Source organism: Fulmarus glacialis, unplaced genomic scaffold (assembly GCF_000690835.1).
Source record: "Fulmarus glacialis isolate BGI_N327 unplaced genomic scaffold, ASM69083v1 scaffold5492, whole genome shotgun sequence".
NCBI classification, from domain to species: domain Eukaryota; kingdom Metazoa; phylum Chordata; class Aves; order Procellariiformes; family Procellariidae; genus Fulmarus; species Fulmarus glacialis.
The window spans coordinates 816-17,145 of record NW_009197049.1 but is presented as its reverse complement, the minus strand read 5'-3'; the positions used below and the strand labels follow the sequence as shown (position 1 = coordinate 17,145).

The following is a 16,330-nucleotide window of genomic DNA, read 5'->3' as shown; positions in this document are numbered from 1 at the left end:
TTCCCTAAACTTTTCGCTAATGAATGTAGCCACTTTTAAACACAGTTCTCAAACTGTCAATAAGAAAATTGCCATCAAACGTACTTAAACTGGATTGTCCCAGCTTTAAATGGCAAAGTTTATACATAATTTAAAGTATACTCTTCTTCAAAAAGTTTAATTAAAGCTATATATATATATATATAAAAAAAATCCCTTTAACTTCTGAAGCACTAAGGGCAGGACCACATATAGTACTGCTTGGCAAGTTAAACAAAAGTTCTGAACTATTCAAGACAATAAAAAAGGCTTAGTAAAATACCACCATGAATCATTATTTGAAAACAAGCCAACAGCTAATTTGGAGCAGACTAATATTATTTCAAGATCCTTCACAAGTCTAAAACCATTAGTCTTTTTTCTTTTCTCGGTAATTACAGTGAAATTAATAGATAGGTTCTGGGATTTAAATGATGACTAGAGTATTTTTCAGCATTTTTACTAGCAAAAAGTTCCTTCCTTAGAAATACTTTATTTCACTTCCCAGTTGAATGGAGCAACACAAGGTCATGGTCACATCTTGTATTTCTCTGACAGACAGGAAATTAACATGACCCAAGAAATCACATCATGGACACAAGAAAAACTCCATTCCATGATACCAAAGAGAATGAGAGAGATGTAAAAGAGCACCTATTTTTATCAAGGAATTTCTCCACAACGGCTGAAATCCATGTTCTTATAGGCATTAATGACTGACATTAAGCATATGTAAGTTTGACTCTGGCGTAGGGAGACTTCAGACTGTCATATATCATGCTTCAACTGGTACATGCTTCAGTCTTCCTTCCTGTGCAGATGTAAGAATTTGTGAATGTAAGTCACCAGGGGGGATATTTTTGCTCTTAGAAAACCTCCTCTGACCAGAGAGCTTTTTGAAGATAGACCACAATCCCTTACAATTTCTCCAAAAATATTAGATGGACTATGGAAACAAATGCTAGGTTTTATCTTTCTACATATTTTATCTCTTGCAGTAAATGAAAACACTGTTACTTAAGCAATTTTGTTCTAAATTTAGCAAAGTATTTCACTTTGAACATACATTTCAGTGTTGAGCTGCTGTTCCAATGTCTGTGAATTTAGTGACTTAGAATGTCATAATTTTAAATGAAATAAAACAAGTGTATATTCAACACAGTTAAAAGATTTAAAAGGATTTACTACGTAATTACACAAAGAAGGCTCTTTAGCTTAGGCTGACATAGATGAAAAACTATACATACATAATGCAACATCACCGCTGTACCTCCTGAGATTAAATTTGTTTGCTCAGTATGAAGCAAGCAAAAAAGGGAATATTTACCGAACATTTAAAGGTTTTCAGTATTGTAGCTAAGATGCCAAAAAAGTACTGCAAGATTAAACAGACTGTAAACCAGATTTAATATAATCAAAACTGTTCAGCAAAAAGTTAGTAAAAGTTCATCCACTTGACTGAATGAACTAAACATCCTACAAACTGGAAATGTAACGCAAAAATTTTGCGGAAAGGTATCCCATTAACATCACAGAAAATACTGGAAAAGTGAGAGAAGTGATGCATGTAAGCTTTTCTAGTCTAGTACATTCACCTATTTATCATTTTATTAAAACAACCCTGATTTCCAAAGAGAGGGGCCAGGCTTTCTGAAATCAGGACTTCTACCTGTAACTTCCCTTAGCTGTAGTGATCTGTTAGTGGTACCATCTCATTTCTATTTTGCATTGATAGTCAAGGCTTTAAAAAAATTTCTTTATTCAGCAGATATCCTGGGCAGAAATCTCATAGCAATCTGTGTAGCAAAATTAATGCCAAATTGCTCAGGCACTCTCTGTATTTCCCTCTTGCATTGCGTTTGGGGTTTTTTATTTTGTTTTTACTATTCAAGCACCACTGACTATTTAAAAGCATGCACATCAATTACTACTTACGAGGAGATGAAAACAACACTGAAATATCATCAGAATGAAAAGACAAGCAATTTTGGAAGGAGCTAGAGACAGAAACAATTATGGCAACTTACAAAGAGCTTTCCAAAGTCCATGTTCCTCATTCCGCACTTTCCACCCATCATACGGAAGACTGAAAACTTTTAAGAACTAGGAATACCCAAATCTTTCAAATCCCATCTCTTTAAGAGTGCTGAAAATCAGGTCACTGGCCACATTTAGTTTAGATTTTTGCTCTTTGTTGTCTAGTGTTGTCTTGTTTCACATTTGAACCTTATAACAACCTACTATTAAATTAGAAGTGCATGAGAACAACTATACATGGTCAAAGCATTCCAACAAATTGCCATCGTTTTGGCTGTTCTGCCACGTTTTTTTTCTAAATGCATGTACGTAAATGCTCCGTTTCAAAAGTCGTCTCAAAAAACACATCGATTAGTCCTTTTCAAGAATGAACACAGCTGATGCTGGTTTTCCAGTCAATTTAGTACAAAAGAAAAGACCCATGTTTTTTACCATTTCCCTCACATTATCAGCTTTATGTCTTCTGAAGACTGCAGTTCAAAGGCCCAGCAGATTGCTAGTTAAGTACTAGTTCTTCTGTTGTTCAAGGAAAGGTGAGGGATACAGGGCACAGGAAATTCATCTTCAAGCACACACAGAACCTGGAGTTTGTAAGTGGCAGAGACTAAAGGTCAAAATTCGGCCAGGCTGGTACTCAGCTACACTCAGATCGGAGCAGGAACCTTCAAATCTTTTTTTGCTATTGCAGAAATGCTTGCTTCAAAGTGATCTGAAGTCTAGACAAATACTAATGCTTAGTTAGTACAATTAAAAGCCTGCCCTTGGAGTGCCTAACGAATGAGTTGTTTGGGTTTTTTTAAGTGCATTTATTTTTTTTTCTATGCATGTTATTTTTAATTTGGCCAGCCACTGAATTATAAATGGCATTTTTTATCTGTACTGTGGTCTCTGCGTGTCAGTCCTTTGCTTTCAGCTCTGTGCAAGACTAACAGAAAGCGCAGCGTGTTGTTTGCATAGTTGACAACGCACAATAATTATCATGGGAAGAGTAAATGAATTAATAAAACTGGAATAAACCTCTTAAGGTATGGCACTCAGGGATAATATAAGACTAAGTAAAAATGAGTAAAAAGACTAAAAATGAGAAAGCACAGCTCAAATTATTGACTGTCATGAAAAATTATTTTAGAGAAAGGAAAAGAACCATTTTGTTTGGTCACAGGGAGAGCTCTTCCTCCACACGTGCACAACAGAGAATCCCACATAAGGACTCAGATTCAGAAGGATGCAAGAGACTGCTACGCATTCCCTTTCCTTTCCTCAACTACATCAAAATCCCCACGTATGTCACCGGGCTGTTAATGCTGCAGCACGAAAGGGAGCATCTAGTTTGTGGTTCCCATGTGCCTCCAGCCTCTTCATTCTGGGAAACCGTTGGATCAAGAATTCCTATTTTAGCATGGAATAAATGGCTTAAATGAGAATAGAGCCAGAATTCGTATTGTTTCCATACAAATTACCAACATGCAGGAACTCCTGATCTACAGCACGAATCAAGATATTTGCAACATCCTGAACACTGAATGAAATGATAGTAACAGCTATTACCTTTTACTTGCTAAAGTTTGATAAAAAGTTTCAGAAACAACCTTCAAAAATCTGACCTAAAGGATTTTTTTAAAAGATACCTATTTTCGATCTTCCTAGGGGAAGGGAGTAAGTCTTTTATTAATCTATAACACAGTATATACATATGTATTTTGTACAAAAGACATTAGTACACATTTCATATAAAAGCAAAAAAAAGTATCCTTAATGCATCAAATACAGCAGAAATTAAATACTAAATTCTAAAACTGGAAAAAGATTTAGATAGGTTGGAAAATACTTTGTTTAAAAAACTCCACGTATGAGTTCTTGTGAACAGTTAATGTTGCTGACATAAGAATATTTGAAAATATTGTATACACATGTATATGTATAATCAGCTCTGCAAGCCATGCAGAATGTACTAGATAACGATTATCCTTTTCCTGGAATCAAGCAGGGAGCTGTTTCATAACAAAGTCTTGTTATTAAGATTGGTATTTGGCAAACATTCCCTTGCTTTTTGAAAAAAACAAGAGCTTTTTATTTCTTTCTGGTTCTAATCTTTATGCCAAGTAACTAGAAGGAAAATATAAAATGGGTAAGAGGCAGCTTGTAATGTTCTATCCTCACTTCACAGCTTTTTAATTTTTATAGATCTCCTTTTTAAAGTATTAATTAAAATGTAAGTATTGAAGTACATCTGCAATACTGTTTAAACAGTGTGTGGCACAGAACTCCGAGATACAGCAGAACTCGGAATCCCAGAACCATCACATAAATCCGCAATGCCAAAACAGTTCAAAAGAAGGCTTAAATCTAACTGAAAGGAAGATGTACAGTAAGTCTGAAGATATTAACGCTTTACCAGTTTCCTGACTCTGAAGTACTATGGTATGTTTGCCTTAGAACATAAGTTGGTCTAGCAAGCAAAAACTTTGAATCCTGCAATTCAAACTAAGCTTTGGAAGCTAAAACCTCCAAACTAGGCTGGGGATGAGGAGCAATGTACATATATCCTAAAGTCTTAAGTCTTAGCCAAACTAATGATTTTGTGAGGCTTTAAACTGATTTTATTTTCGTGTTCTAGCTTGAGATGACTGCATGATCATGGAGAGGCATGCCACATGTCCTTTTATCCTGTCTTTTTTACCAGAGAGAATTCAGATGCTTTTTAGAACAGTTCTTTTCACTTATCTGCCTTAGCCAAAAGCATTAACAGTATAGTCTTGAAATGTAAATAACGGTAGGTGATATAGAGCAGGTCTACACCGAGCGAAGAGTACTTATATGAATTTATTGGTTCAATATTACAGAAGTGCAAGCACTACATGCACTGGCAGTTTGGAGCAGTTTCCTTATCAGCAGTACCATCGGTTCTTTCACAGCTCGCTGACCTCTTCTCCCCTACCTTTTGTCTCCAAGTCCATAGACCTAAGTTTTCTGAACTGTACCACCAAAGAGAGATTCCAAAAGAGTTGGCATCAAGATTAGCAAGGATACAGGTAGCTTTTAATTGGTGTTTTCCCATTAAAAAGTTCACATACAAGTCTGAGAGAACCAATTCACAATTTGGTAGCAGAGACAACAGCCATGCACAGTACTGTTACCCCACGCTTTCCACAACCCTGAGACGACTTACTGAGTGATCTCTGCACATTCTTTCTCTTCAGCTCCTATTTACATGCGTACATTCCTATATAAATAATAGATTTTGAAAAATACCAGGAATGATTTTAAGAGTTTTCTGGTTTTACATTTCTTTACTGTAGTGTTTAGTTCAGCTAGAATATGCAGCCCTTCACTATACATTTTATCCTCCTTTCATCCCACTAAACATGCTGCTGGGCTGCATAGTTTTACTCTTCCCTAGTGACTCCTAACTCGGTGCTTCCAGTTGTCAAGCATAAGTCTTCATGCTTCTTCCACTTCTTCAGATTAACAGCCTTAAGTTGATCCTCTTCCTCATTTCTACTGTCTACTCGCTGAAGGTTGCTGATGATTACAGAAGCAGATGGTAGCAAAGAAGGAGCAATAACTATCCACCTTCCCAGTGGCTCTAAGCCCCACAGGTTTCTTGTGATACATAAGTGCATTCAGGCTAAAAGGGTTACTTCAACATGAGCCCTCCAAAGGGGTAGGGTGAAAAAAAAAAATCTTCCAATAGTACCTGAAAAGAAGAACTAATCATACCATGCTCCAAACAGGTAAGTTTAGAAACCGTTTGTCAGAAAGCAAATCAAGTCCCTGGACAATTGCATTCTGATATGGAGAGACATCTGGAATTTCCCAGGGAGCGTTTGTGTGGTCAAGATACTATACCCACTAAAAAAAGAAGTATGAACATGTTTGAATGAATTACATCTTAAATATGTGCACAAAATAACACAACAAACTTTGCTCAAGATCTTCCAACCTCAGAAAAATATCTAAAAATCATCAGAATCATTACGACCAACAGCTGACATATTTTACCTACTTTTACAATAGAATTTTTTGCCACAATCACATTGTAAACCACCAACCACTAAAAATATTTTCTTTTATGCTACAAGCCTTTTTCACTGACCTAAAAAAATTACCAGTTGCCCAGACATTCAAGTTATGGTGTATAGATGACATTTCCATGTAATTTAGTTTAAACTTCAAAGCTGCACACACTACAAAATTCCAGATCCAGCCAGCTTTAAGAAGATAGGACAAGTGTGGCATTATTTCAATCTGTCTTCTTTATACACTCCAATCCACAATGATATACCAGAGCCACATTCCTTTAATATTAGGTCACTGACAAATGTTAAGCCTTGGGCTTCAAAACCTGACAAAACCTGTCCTGCTGAAACAATTGGTTACCTGCCCAGAACTGTAAGCATTAGCAATAAAGTTTGCAAAAAGTGTTCGCCCCCCTCTATCTAATCACATCTTTTTCCCCCCTCTTAAACTTAAAGCTATAACAATATTTGAATGCATTTTTTAAAAATACAAAGAACCAAAATGAAAGCTAGTTTGACTACACGCTGAATTTAAATAATGTGTCATATGAGAACCTGCATTATAAATAACCCTGTTAAAACATGCATATGTTATTAAAGCTGGATGATTTCCAATTAGCCTTGTAAGAAAAATATTTGTTGTGCAGATTATAGGCCCAAAATATGACAAAATTAGAGTGTGGAACAGAGATCACATGAAAATATTACACACCTAAGTGTCACTCTTCTGTGTACAGAAAGTTATCCGAGCATATAAAAAATGAATACACATTTATCACCTATTCTCTTTAGCACTGCAAAGTAACTACCAATAAGAGAATTTGCTTCCTCCTGAGCGTGTACTCATCCAGCTGCAAGGTTGCATCCAGTTGCTCCCTGTTTTTACCATCTACCAACATGTCTTCATTGACAATGGCCTCTCAGTATGATAAACTAGATTTACGATGCAATGGGACACTATAACATCTGGACACACCTTGTAGACTACTCAGAGAGAAAAGAAATCTTTGGTTCCATGCTAGTAACGCAAGTGATACAGTCAGACATATGCACTGTCCATTAATGCAGTCACGGCCAGTTTAAGGAGTTAAAATGCACCCAAGAAGCCCAGCTTCCCCAACATGGCATGGGACCCAAGTCCTATTTACCACATGTTTAGAGATAAAAGAACAGGTAGCAGCAACCAGAAGCTAGGTGGACTCATTTGATTTGCTGACCTATGAGGCATATTGCAAGTATCTTCTCGCTGAGAAAATTCAGTTGCCTTAGCTAGAAGGAAGTCCAGAAATGAAACAGTAACCACTTGATAGGGATATGTAGAGTATGCTAATGCATACAGTTGAGTTAATAAGTACAGGTGCTTTAAAGGTCAAAATGTATCCTTATTTTGACTGCTAACAGTAAGACGAACATTTACCATAAATCATTATTTATAATTTGCGTACATTTATGCACAAATGTACACCATGGTGAGGAAGTGCGAGATGAAAGAAAGCATCTCGGTTCAAGATCCCAACCAGAGCAGTTAAAACAAAGTCTTGGTATTTGTGAAGTGCTATGGAAAACATTATTTTACCATATCTGGAAGAACTTTTCACTGTTCTTTTTTCTAGACTAAGAACAGAAACACAGATTATGGATCACATTTGTTCCCTTCCTCAAGACTATGGAATACAGATGAAGTTTAACAGTCCTGCTGCACAGAGAGAACAACAGTGAAATTAGTGCACCCATTTTGACAGTCTGAAAAGTATGACTGACTGATTCTGTAACGGCTCAGTCTCCTGCATACCTTTGCATACAAAATTATATTAAAGTTTTCATCTCTACTTAACATTTAGACAAGTATGGGGTGGAAAAAACATGTCTGATTGTAAGCAGTTCCAACAACTAAGATTTTTTTCCCTTTGTAAGAGGAATAACTGGCAGGGGAAAGCTGATTTGCACTTTGTATTATTATCCTTATTTTAATCTGCTTTCACCTTAAGGAAAAAAGCTTTATTCACTTTGACTTTTTCCACATTACATATTTGTCCCAGTCTGATAGTCTCCGAAATTTAAAATTAGTTTGACATATATTTCATCAAGACAAAATCATTACAACTGACCAAGAAATACTTGTTGTTCCAGGTTTTAGAGCAAGGATGCAGATGTTGGATGACAGGGAGAAGGGTAGCTTTTATTACCCCAGTGAAAATTCATCCAGTTTGGTTCAATTGCAACTCAAAAAAATAACTTTGCATAAAAGCTTTGAAGTGTCTTAGTGCAACAGGGAATGCGATTTTTAGAAATTGCCTCTTGGACTGACTGATTTTGCCCAAGACCAGCAGGCTGCAAAAGATTTTCCTTGTGATTGTTGCTCCTTATAGCTGGGACTACTGTCACTGGAACTCCAAAGCTAACAGATATAAAAAGGCAAGTCCATATGATGTGGAGGATAGAAAGGATTAAAACCTGGAACAATCCAAAATTTCTCAATCCTAGCACAACTTTAGAGTTTAGCAGATACATACACTGAAAGACATGGGAGCAACTCACTGAACCAGCTGGTCTGACAAAGAAAAACCATCCAGTTTATGAACAGAATTGTTGAAAGTATTTTTCAATGCATCTTTTTGAGGACATCTGAGTTTTGATTAGACTATACAAACATACCAGTTCTTTCAGTGCTGTCTTAGCTATCTCTGTATTGGTTTGCTTCACACAACGTAGGTGTACACCTTGTCTTGTAAAAGAGTTAATGAGCTTCCAAACAATCCCCAAGAAAAAACAGCCTTTTTTCCCCAGAAAGAACTAATTCACTTCAGGAATATTCATGTAGCACAGCAAAACAAGTTTCCTGACTTGGTTTCTTCTGGGGGGGGGAAAAAAAAAAAAAAGGAAAGAAAAAGCTGGTAACGCATCAAAGATCAATGTATAAAAATACTGGGGAAGAAATTTGGTTCATCTTCGGTTTTGATCTTCTGCTTTTGTAAAAAAATGAAATAGTTATGGAGAAGGTTACCCATACTGAGAGCTAACAAATAATGCAATCTGCTTACCTCATCCTGGCTATATGTTGCTGCACAGGCTGATGCTGAAAATGGTCAGGCCACTGATGGTGAAGGCAGAAGGATGGGGAGGGCTGAAGACAGCAGGCAGGCTGATATATCGGGGCATGTTTTTGGCAAATAGATGCTGAATACTCAGTATGTGGCTGCACACAGCACGAAGTCATAGGAGATGGTGCTGAGCTGCCAACCACTGAATGACATTCTTGCTTGTTATTATGGCTACTTAAGGAATGATGGTATGGACAAGGGTGGCAGCATTGCGACATCATCTGCTGAGTTCTTTGGTTGTCTAAAGGCAGAAAGGATGGTTTGATTGTACCATTAAGTTGCAGGCAGCCATTTGTTCTTGGTGTTTCCCTGGATGGGAGTTGTTGGACCGCGACATCTCCATCATTAGCTGCAACAATACCTGCGCCAGTAGCATTTGACAAGATGCTGCCATTGCTCAGAACCACAGAGTCACTCACGTTGCTCATAGCCATGCTCCAAGTTCTTGATGGATACGCGATGTTCCTGAAGAAACAAATAAAGCACAGTTTACAGAGCTGTGGTGTTTTCAGATGCTCAGAAATAACTTTGGATTAAAATGAGTAAAGCTCCTCTCTCATCTTCACCTTTCACAACACAGGAAAATGGAAAGGAGTCACACACACACTGTCAGAAATGTTCTGAAGGACTTTTACTTGTTCAACAAAAAGTTAAGAGTGAAGTTACATAAATGCTCAGTGATTAAACCAAAATATAAATCAAATGAAATGACATTTGACAGTCTCTGGGTCACAGCTAACAATTAATGGTTGAGATGCAGGGAAACAAGATCATTTTGCACTAGACTAAGTAATAGCCGCTATTTATGAAAACAGATTTTGGTATAAACTGTGTAATCATCCATACCTTGCACTGCAATTTGCTTGTGTGCTTTGAAAGCCAGTAGGAGACAAGATCACACAGTAGAGATTGTTTAATAATCATTAATGTGCTGGTTTCAGTAACCTCCTTTCCTATCTCCAATTTCTGTTGAAAATGAGGCATATTGGTATTTTTGAAGAAATTCTTTTAAAATGCCTTATTTAAATACATCAAGCCACTTCAGCAGACACCTATCAAAATTTCTGGATGGCAAACCAGATCTTTTAGCAGAAGCTCAAAATGAACTGTTACGAGTACTAAAATGATACCCTGGAGGTATTTAAAAGACATGTAGATGTGGCGCTTAGGGACATGGTTTAGTGGTGGACTTGGCAGTGTTAGGTTAACTGTTGGATTAAATGATCTTAAAGTCTTTTCCAGCCTAAATGATTCTATGATTCTAAGATAGAATACAACCATGTTGTTCCCAAGCTTAAAAGATAATCCCAGGATTCAATTACTGCTGATGGAGAAGCTCATGCTTCCGAGTGACACATATTCCAAAGGCCGTTAAGAAATGCACTGTGCTGTAAATAAAGGATATTAAAGATTTTCTTCTAAAGTCTTGTCTTTTTCAAGCAAAATGTAAATAAGTGTAAACTTCTAACACTGGAAAGGTGACTGAGGAGCTTGGCTCAAAATCAAAACTTGTCTGAGGTGCTCACAGCAGCCAATTTCCCCTGTCTTATCTATAATCGTGTTTTAATAAGCTTTGACAGTAAGTTGGAGATTATTATTTTGATAAATAACACAAAAAGTCAAACATCACACTTAGATAAGAATTTGTTTCCCAAGTTACATGGGGAGAAGGGAGGAGGAGAAAGGAGAATGAGGAACAAAGAACACTAATTATGTACTATTCAGAAGAATAAATCAACACTTGCTTAAAAACCAGCAGTTTTTACAACTGCTTTGGCTAACTAATGTTACCTTTTTGATACTGAATTTAATCAACAACATTCCAAGTCCAAATTGCAAGGTTTGCATTACAGACACTGAACTTTGCAGAAAGACACAACATACAGATTAAGACAGATAAGCGAGGAAGTTTCTAACTCGTTTTCTTTCCCGATACCTTTGCTGAGTGCTCAGAGAGCTAAGCCTGCCCAGCCAGCTGAGCTATTTAATTGCCTGAATGCTAATTCTGAGCAGAAAGTGCTTTGCAGAGTGGAATGCTACCCCTGGCAGCCCCCCCACGCAGCATCTCCCCTAGACATAGCTAAATCCTTCACTTCTGAAATGAAAATTAATCCTCTGCTATTTGTTCTAGATCATGTGCAGAGCCAGATGCCCTGGGAAATCACTTTCATTTAGATAACTGCTCAGAACAGGAGAATATGCTGCTCGACAAGCATATTTTTTCCAGCCTCCTCTGCTGGGTACCCCCTCCCCTGGCCCAGGCAAGTCAAGCCCATGGAGGACTTTCCACTAAGCACAGAGAGTAAATTCAAGTGGCTGGCTAAACTTTGTTGCAGTCTGAAGAGACATATTCGTTATCTGAAATACTGCTGTGTTTGAACAGTCTGGTTTTTTCTCACACTGTAGGCAGCTTCAAAGCCTGCTGAAGCGGACAGAGCAAGAGCTGGACATCAAGGCAGAGAAAGCTCCTCTCGAGTCATCTGGCAACATTTTAGGAATTTCTAGCTGCTTATTTTCACATTCACTCATATAAGAGATCAGCTGCATGGTGATGTTGTTTTATTTCTGTTTCTAAGTTAGTTTGACATATCCATATCATCGCTTGAAACTGCTGTACATTGATCAAAGTTACTGTTCCACAGACTACTATTATAACTGAAAATAAAGTATGGAGATACTGCAAATATCTAGCCCTTCAAGAAGACACATGCACCATCCTTTTTGCTTTAAACCCAGGACATCTGCAGTGTGCAGCAATTGAGATAACACAACGTAATTTTTAGTAGCTGTTTCAAATCACTTTATAAAGGAAACCACATTTACGCGAAAGGCACACATGTGCCAGACAGAGATGCAAGCTAACTCACACCCGCAGAAGCTGGGCAATCCCAGCACAGACACACAGGCTTGGGACCTTCACTGTGTCTGTACCCCTCACGAATGTCAACACAGGAATTATAACTTTTGTTCCAGACAGCCCAGCAGCCTCCATTTAATATGATCAAAGATAAAATGCTTTATTTTCAACAGATGTAATATTTACCTGCATGCCTTTCAGTTTAAACACAATCTTCAGAAAGACTCTTTAGAAACTAGTAAATTCAAAGAAAAGCCAAAGATCATCATCATCAGTACCACAACATATAATTCTGCCTTTGTTCTCCTTTTGAACAGGCTATTCATGAATTATCTCAAGCTATAAAAATTTTAACAGATCAAGCTGATTCTTTCTTTCTTCCTAAGCCTTAGGAAACTATTGAGTTCTGTCCATTTGCATGGAGTCTTTGAGCAAGGCAATGGAAGCACCTGCTTACCTTGAAGCTCTTTCAATGCCATATTAAAGTAAGCAAGACTACTTTGCATGCTTAAGGTAGCCATCTGATTAAGTATTTTATTCAATCACAGTTAAGAAGAACTGGGACTCAAACCAATTCTGTAGAGTATGAGTTGGGCTGTATTTTTTCATTTGGTTTGGTAGCTTTTCTTTTTTTAAACAAATGTAAGATGGTTGATGTCACTTGACAAGTCTAATGTTATCCAAGTTTTGTTTCACTCATGTCTGAGAGTATGAAAAATTATGTACTATGGTACTTCATTTGTGTCACGCTCTATACAAGCGACTGCAACTCCACTGACAGCAAAACTTTACCTGCAGCTATCGCACCAAAATACATTCCTAGAATATATTCTTATCTCTCTGTATTTTGTCTCCCCTACCACAACTGCAGTGACTGGGAAATTACCATGAGATGTAATGGCCCAAGGAAACAGCTAACTGAGAATCTCTCCTTTAAAGGATGCACAAACAGACAAGTTAATGCACAGTAAGATTTTAATAACATATGGACCTGGGAAAAAAAAGAACCTGTTCATAACGAAAAAAAATCTAAACCCAAGAATTTTTCAAAATGCAGTCTTTGATATTTCTGAATTCTTTCAATGCTGAAAGTTATTTTTGCTGCATTCCTCAGAATGCTGTAGGATTTAGTATTCTCCAGAGTGGGGTTTTTCAGACTTATTCCAATTTACATCTGAAGGTTTTGAAGCAACGGACAGGTATTGTGAATAACGAGGTTGTAAATAATGCAGGTTTTAATATAGACAGCCCTACTCAACAGAAGATTAAATACAATTACAAAAAGCATTAACCTACATGTTTAATACATCATACGTAGGTATCCACCTCTCCAGCCGGACACACAGTATTTTAAACGTTAACATCTATTTAGAAGTTATGCCAGCTGGACTGCTAAGGAACGAAAACTAGAATTATCTTTAATTACTGCACGCTTGATAACAGTAACTGCTAAGAAAGCACTTTAGCCATGCAGTTCAAAACAACAGCTTGGAAGAGTGTCATATCTGGAAAGTACGTCTGTAGAGGCAATGTTTCTTAGTGACAGTTTTATGGAGTAATCTCTCTATTATTTGTGGAGCTAACAATGAACACAGCTTACCCAGCAGACATCTGCCATCTGCATTGCAAGCCTTTCAGGAAATAAAGTAATGCTGTACCACACTGAAACTATGTAGGATTTGGTGTTCCCTAACTAGCATGTTCTTTTTAGACTTGGATTAAGTTCACCTGTTCCTTTGGCTGCAACTGAAAGAATTTTTCTTTGCTTTAAAGTTTCTTTTAGAAAAAAAAACAGACTTAAAAAAAACATTGGTTCAACAAATCCCATCTGGACTCATAATGCCTGCAATTGAGAATGACAGAAGTGCAAATTCAAGAGGGAATGATGTAGTGGAAATTTAGTATAACCTAGTATATTAGTATAGATAATTTATAGATCTTTAGAAGATGACAGAAAACAGCTAAGTGCTGAGGGTTGTTTTAACCATATAAGAAAAAAAAATCCCCAAAATCTATACCTTGCACTAAAATAAGCTGCTTATAAGACTACATTTTTCATTTAAAGTACGACAAAACTCAAAATTTCATTTAAAAGTTATCTAAAGCCTTTCAGCTGTAGTCAGCATCATGCCACTCAGCCAGCTGAACCAGTCTAGGTTTTCAGGACCTTGCAGACCTGTCAGCTACAAAGCATCATGGTTCCGAGATGAACATGATGTCTGAAGTAACAAAAATGTCTTTGCATGTCAAATGTTCATCTAAAACAGTTGGATTCTAAAAGCAGTGCAGTCTTGAAATAAGCAACATTTAACAATCCCAGTGCTACCTATTAAGTCTCCTTCCAGATGAAAAATTATAATGGACTTATAGTCCCTTAAGACGTTCAAGTTTTTTAATGTGGCAAATAGGTTACATGGTCTCAATCTGTAATCTCAGTTAAATCCTCCCCAGACTTCATTTGCTGTGCCAGCCAGTGCACAGCCATTCTTCAGGAGGGTTTTCTCCTCCTTCACCAAAATTCTTTGCATCTTTGCTTTTCCTCAGTGCTCGCAGGAGTAACAGGTGGTGCCTGGTGTTTGATACTGGGTTTTATGTGAGACAACTAGTTATCTATCATTGCAATGGTCCTTAGCAAGTCAAATAGCTTTTTAATGTTTTATAGTTGTTGATCTCCGTTTTGGCTCTCAGCTAGACATTTGACATTTTTCAAATTCTCTAGCTCTTACTCCTATACGTTCATACGTGGTGCTTGGTTTCTCTCAATACCCTGATTCTTGCTTTTCCATTTCAGCTGCTAATCACTAGGTCTTCCCTGAAAAGCCTTCACTATACAAAATATAGACGCTTACTAGAACAAGCCTTCCCTGTCCTTTCCACTTCTTTTAAAATACACTTTAAATACTTGAAAAAGTACATATTTCATCTTCAAGAAGATTCTCTAATTCTTATCTTATCAGCACACCAGTTTAGGTGATATACTTATTAATGCAACTGCTTCACTTTGAGGATTGATACAATGTAGCTCCTATTTTTGAGAAATGCCATTACGGTCAGTTTATTTTCTGCACAGTCTATAAACACCCATTTTCTCAACTAATGTCCCCCTGATAACGAGCAGATTTTCAGCAATCTAAGTACTTTTACCATGCAGTAGTAGTTAGAAGACAATTATGAAGCAGAAGAGATTTTCCAAAGGGAAATCTCCCCTCCTCCATTTTGAAGCAAGTGCTTCAAAAGCCACCTAGCCCTTCCACCCCTCTCTGCAGCCTGAGAGGTTGAGAATCTGTCCCGTCCTGAACCTGAGACACCATGAGTTCATTTCCTGCGTCACAGGCTGGCTCGGGAACTGCAATTCCTGTGACGGGGAGTTTCCAGATGTCACCGTGCCAGGACCACAGCTCATGCTACAGATGGCCACTAGCAAACCAGGGTTGCCAAGCTGGCACACGAACTGACCCACCAGCGACAGCTGTGGGGTGAGGGAGCTGGGAGAGACTGCAAAGGCTGGGAAAGAGAGTGTTCTCCAGAACTTCAGAAATAGATTTTGCTTTGCTTTTAAGCTAAAGTTACTTCTCCTGGCACAAACAGTAAAACAACAGCAGACCGTTTACAGAAATCATTTGCAGGGCTTCGACTAAAGAAATCAATTGCAGTGCTTTAACTACAAAGTCTTTTTTAAAGTCAGAATTCATAATAAATATAATTAAACTATAGATAGAAACAACAACAAGAAGCCCTGAAAATTCTCTTCCAGAAGCTTTGTATAATCCTAAAACTTTATTTAAAAATAACTTAAGCATATATACACAGGGGAAATAGGAAAAAAATGTATTAAGAAAATCTGAAAAAGCTTCAAATACTCTGAGTTTTGGAAAGAGATACAGCTACAAACAGAAATGACTGGAACAAAACACACTACTTCAAGAAAAAAAACGTGCATAGTTCTGTAAAGCAGGTATACCTCAGTACAGTTTAAGCGGATGGAAAGCTGTTAAAAAAAACACCCCAAACATTGCTTACAGCTGTGACACTGTCATCACACAATCTTATTTACACAACTTACTGACTTTCCATTACCATATGAAAGACATTTAAGTTTTTGTAACTGCAAATATTCTGATCCAAAATAGCTCTAATCCTGCTTACACAGAGGGGGGAAAACCAAAATATGTCTCCTTCTGGATGTAAAAGGAGTTACCTGCATTGAAAGTTCCACAGGTTTTTACTTCATCATGCTGTGGGATTAACATTTAAATTATTACAGCTGTAAAGGGACACAAAAGCAATACTCTTTAGGA

General features: G+C 37.3%; 1 protein-coding gene across 1 annotated transcript in view; it reads right to left on the bottom strand.

Annotated features, from left to right (window-relative positions):
* Positions 1–9,609, bottom strand: part of DISP1 (dispatched homolog 1 (Drosophila)) — a 34,764-nt gene extending 25,155 nt beyond the window's left edge. Inside the window, exon 1 of the mRNA XM_009572389.1 lies at positions 9,116–9,609. Coding sequence (XP_009570684.1) covers positions 9,116–9,609 — 494 coding nt within the window. The remainder of the gene's footprint in view (positions 1–9,115) is intronic.
* Between the last annotated feature and the right edge of the window lie 6,721 nt (positions 9,610–16,330).